The 3874-nt window shown below is 34.4% G+C and overlaps 1 protein-coding gene across 2 annotated transcripts in view; it reads left to right on the top strand.

Annotated features, from left to right (window-relative positions):
* LOC106883016 (sushi domain-containing protein 2) overlaps positions 1-3874 on the top strand; it is a 156020-nt gene that overhangs the window by 84905 nt on the left and 67241 nt on the right. The window contains exon 4 of one of the 2 annotated variants that reach the window (XM_052971346.1): positions 3264-3281. The exons of the other annotated variant lie outside the window; for it this stretch is intronic. Coding sequence (XP_052827306.1) covers positions 3264-3281 — 18 coding nt within the window. The remainder of the gene's footprint in view (positions 1-3263; positions 3282-3874) is intronic. 2 annotated transcript variants of the gene reach the window in all.

Genomic DNA, 3874 nt, shown 5'->3' with positions numbered 1-3874 from the left:
TTTCGAGCGTGGTCGTTTTCGTGCGGGTGACACGTAAAAGCACCCACTACACTCTCTGAGTGGTTGGCGTTAGGAAGGGCATCCAGCTGTAGAAACTCTGCCAAATTAGATTGGAGCCTGGTGTTGCCATCCGGTTTCACCAGTCCTCAGTCAAATCATCCAACCCATGCTAGCATGGAAAGCGGACGTTAAACGATGATGATGATGATGATATATATATATATATATATACGTATCTATATATATGTATGTGTGTGTGTACATATATACATATATGTGTGTGTGTGTTTGTGTGCGTGTGTATATGTGTGTGAGTGCATGTGTATATATGTGTGTGTGTGTGTATGCAAATGTAGGTATATATGTACATGTATAGTGTGTGTGTGTATGTATATTTGTATACCAGTTTTTCACTGGTTTCAGTTGCCGGATGTTGTCTTTGGTTTCCCTTCAGCCCTATTCAGCCCGGTCCTTATTCCCATTTGGTACTTCTTCTACAAGACCCCCATCACAAGTGTGAAAAATATGAATTTATCTGGAATATTGATTAATAAAATATCACCAACAGAAATCTAAAAAAAACACTAAAAATTGAGATCTTCTTACATGTATCAACATCTTCGTCACCTAATATATATATTTTAAGTTTTGTTTATTACTTACACACTTATAAAATTCATAGTTTTATTTTAATGATGCCCTTTACACAATGAAGTACTTGGCCCTGACCTAGAGATTTTTATTTAACCATTAGATAATATCTCAATTTTTTTTTTTTTATTTAACCATTAAATAATATCTCAATGTGGAGGCGCAATGGCCCAGTGGTTAGGGCAGCCAACTCGCGGTTTCGATTCCCAGACCGGGCGTTGTGAGTGTTTATTGAGCGAAAATACCTAAAGCTCCACGAGGTTCCGGCAGGGGATGGTGGCGAACCCTGCTGTACTCTTTCACCACAACTTTCTCTCTCTCTTTCTTCCTGTTTCTGTTGTGCCTGTAATTCAAAGGGTCAGCCTTGTCACACTGTGTCACGCTGAATCTCCCCGAGAACTACGTTAAGGGTACACGTGTCTGTGGAGTTCTCAGCCACTTGCACGTTAATTTCATGAGCAGGCTATTCCGTTGATTGGATCAACTGGAACCCTCGACGTCGTAAGCGACGGAGTGCCAACAAAACAACAAATATCTCAATACTCACATTTTGTCTGTTGACTTTTTGCTTTCAGCTTTAATCATTCAAATTCTTCTGTGAAGCTCTTGTAATCTAAAAGAGAAGTTGTTGCAAAGTTCTCAGTATTCCAGCTTCTGTCATAGCTTTTTATTTTATTTTACTTTATTTTTTTTATCTCATACAATAAGTAAAAGCAAAACCCATTACATCATTTACTCCAATTCGTTTTTGTCCCCCACTGAAGATGGTTTGGACATAAGTCAGCATTGATTCTGTCTACGGTTGGAAACACATATTTAAACCACAAACCGGAAAGTGTCCCAATTTTTAGTGTTATTCAGCACTTCTCTGAGCAGTATTTTATATATCAGTATTCCAGATACTACTCTGTGTGTGTGTGTGTGTGTGTGGATATAGATATTTATATAACATCCATAGAGATCTTTGTCAAAGCCCCTTACATGAAGAAACACTGTCTTAAAATATTTTATTTCAAACACAATCCATATTTATATTTATACAAGTTCATTCATAATCAAATTTTCTTAACGAAATTCATCAGTAAATATTAATTAATTAATTCATATTGGATTTCAAGATGCCATTTTTTTCTCAACAGTAGTAATTGTATTTTTGGTTTTTAATCCAAAAGCCCTCTGTTTCTTTGCAATTGTAAATATTCAATTTATTCACTGTTTGTTTATCTTATTACTATTATTATTATTGTTATTATTATTTAACATAGCCTGTTTCTGTACCCATTATATCAAACTTCTAATATGAATGCTCATTTATATATATATGCACACACACACACACACACTTTCTCTCTCACTCTCAAATACATTATATATATATGTATATATACAGGGTGTCCACGAAGTCTGGGTACATGGGGATTAACACATACTTTAAGAAATTATTATTTCTTATATTTAATTGTTTATGTTATGATTTCATTTACTCCATGTAGCCAGACTTTGTGGACACCCTGTAGTTTTCAATACCCCTTAGTACATGTGTGTATGTCTGCATATTTATATACATCTATGTCTATATGCATATGTACCTGTCTGGAATGTATATATATAGGATGTACTACTAATATATTTTACCTTGTGTATTTATTTCATGTTTTCAGTATACTGTGTGTATGTGTATATGTACATACAAACATGTACACCTTGTTCTTGTTTATATACGTTCGAGATGTTATTTGAATATGAAATGTATTTTTTATAAGACGGTATCCTAGTTTATTATGATGTAATGTTGTTTGGAACATCCTCTTCATCACTTACCTGACATTTCTCACTGACATCTTACACACACACACACACACATCATTAACACATATGCACAGTAATACACACACATACACATATGCTCACACACACACACACACACACAATTATGTGTGAATGCATGTTAAAAATTCCAATGCAAACATCTATATATGTTTGTTTATTTTCACTGATTTGCACCCCAATGGTAAAACACTTTAATTAATTTTAATGAATCTCCACTGGCATCCACAATGAGTATGTAGGTGGCTGAGTATACCACAGTCACTTATATCCTTAACATAATTGTCAGACAAAACCAGCTCATGACAGCAGTGTTTGATAAGTTAGGCTCTTTGAATGGCTGGTATATCAAATCCATCCTATGTCCTTTGCAGTTTCTGTCTACCTGGCTTCTTTCACAAGGAACGGGTTGACTTGAGGCTATAGGAAAAGGAACTTGCCCAAGATGCCACAAAGTGGGATTGAATCCAGGACCTCTTGGTTATGAAGCGAATTTCTTAACCACTTGGCCACATCTGCTGAAATACACACACACACTCAATAATACATAGACCGTCAAATTCACATGCATTGACATGCATATCTGTGAAGCATTTACGCACCCCACACATAAATCAAAACATGTGCATGTCTACGCATGCACACACATCATTACTGCTACCTCCACCACCAACAACAACAACACCACTGTCCCACCACCACCAAATACCAAACATCCGAACTAAAGAAAACCAACAACAATCTTAAAATCAAAAATGTGTTTATGCAAAACTATCTGCTTCTAGATTTCAGATGCTGCAATGGTAACTATACTAAATCTGCTATCACTGCATGTTTGCTTATGCATTAGTTTATAAGATGGTCTGTTTCCTGTTTCTTACCCAAAATACTTGTTGGCCCATATTTTTGCCAGGCATTTTATTTGTTTTTTTTTTTTGTTTTTTATTATTGTTATAATAGTTTTTTTGTGTGTTTTTTTTGCTGTAACATGTTCGAACATATTTTTTTTTTAAATTGATTTGATAATCCTGTTTATTTGTTTTGTGTGTGTGTGTGTATATATATATATATATATATATATATATGTATACATATATAAAATATATATACACACACACCACATACATATGCAATATACACAGACACACACACACACACATACACACGTGTGTGTATGTATAAATTCATAATGCATTTCATAGTGTAAGATATACCTATACTTTTTTAATACATGTACAATTTCAGCCTCACTGTGGAGAGTAAACAAATTACTTACTCTGCAGGGTTATATATCTTGCTATCTTTATTATTATTATTATTATTATTATTATTATTGTTATTATTATTATTATCGGTAGAGATGGACTATATGTAATCTGAACCTTCCCCCCCCCCC

Source organism: Octopus bimaculoides, chromosome 10 (genome assembly GCF_001194135.2).
Source record: "Octopus bimaculoides isolate UCB-OBI-ISO-001 chromosome 10, ASM119413v2, whole genome shotgun sequence".
In the NCBI taxonomy this organism is placed as follows: Eukaryota; Metazoa; Mollusca; class Cephalopoda; order Octopoda; family Octopodidae; genus Octopus; species Octopus bimaculoides.
Note: the sequence above shows the minus strand (reverse complement) of the source record. Positions and strands in the feature narration are given on the sequence as shown.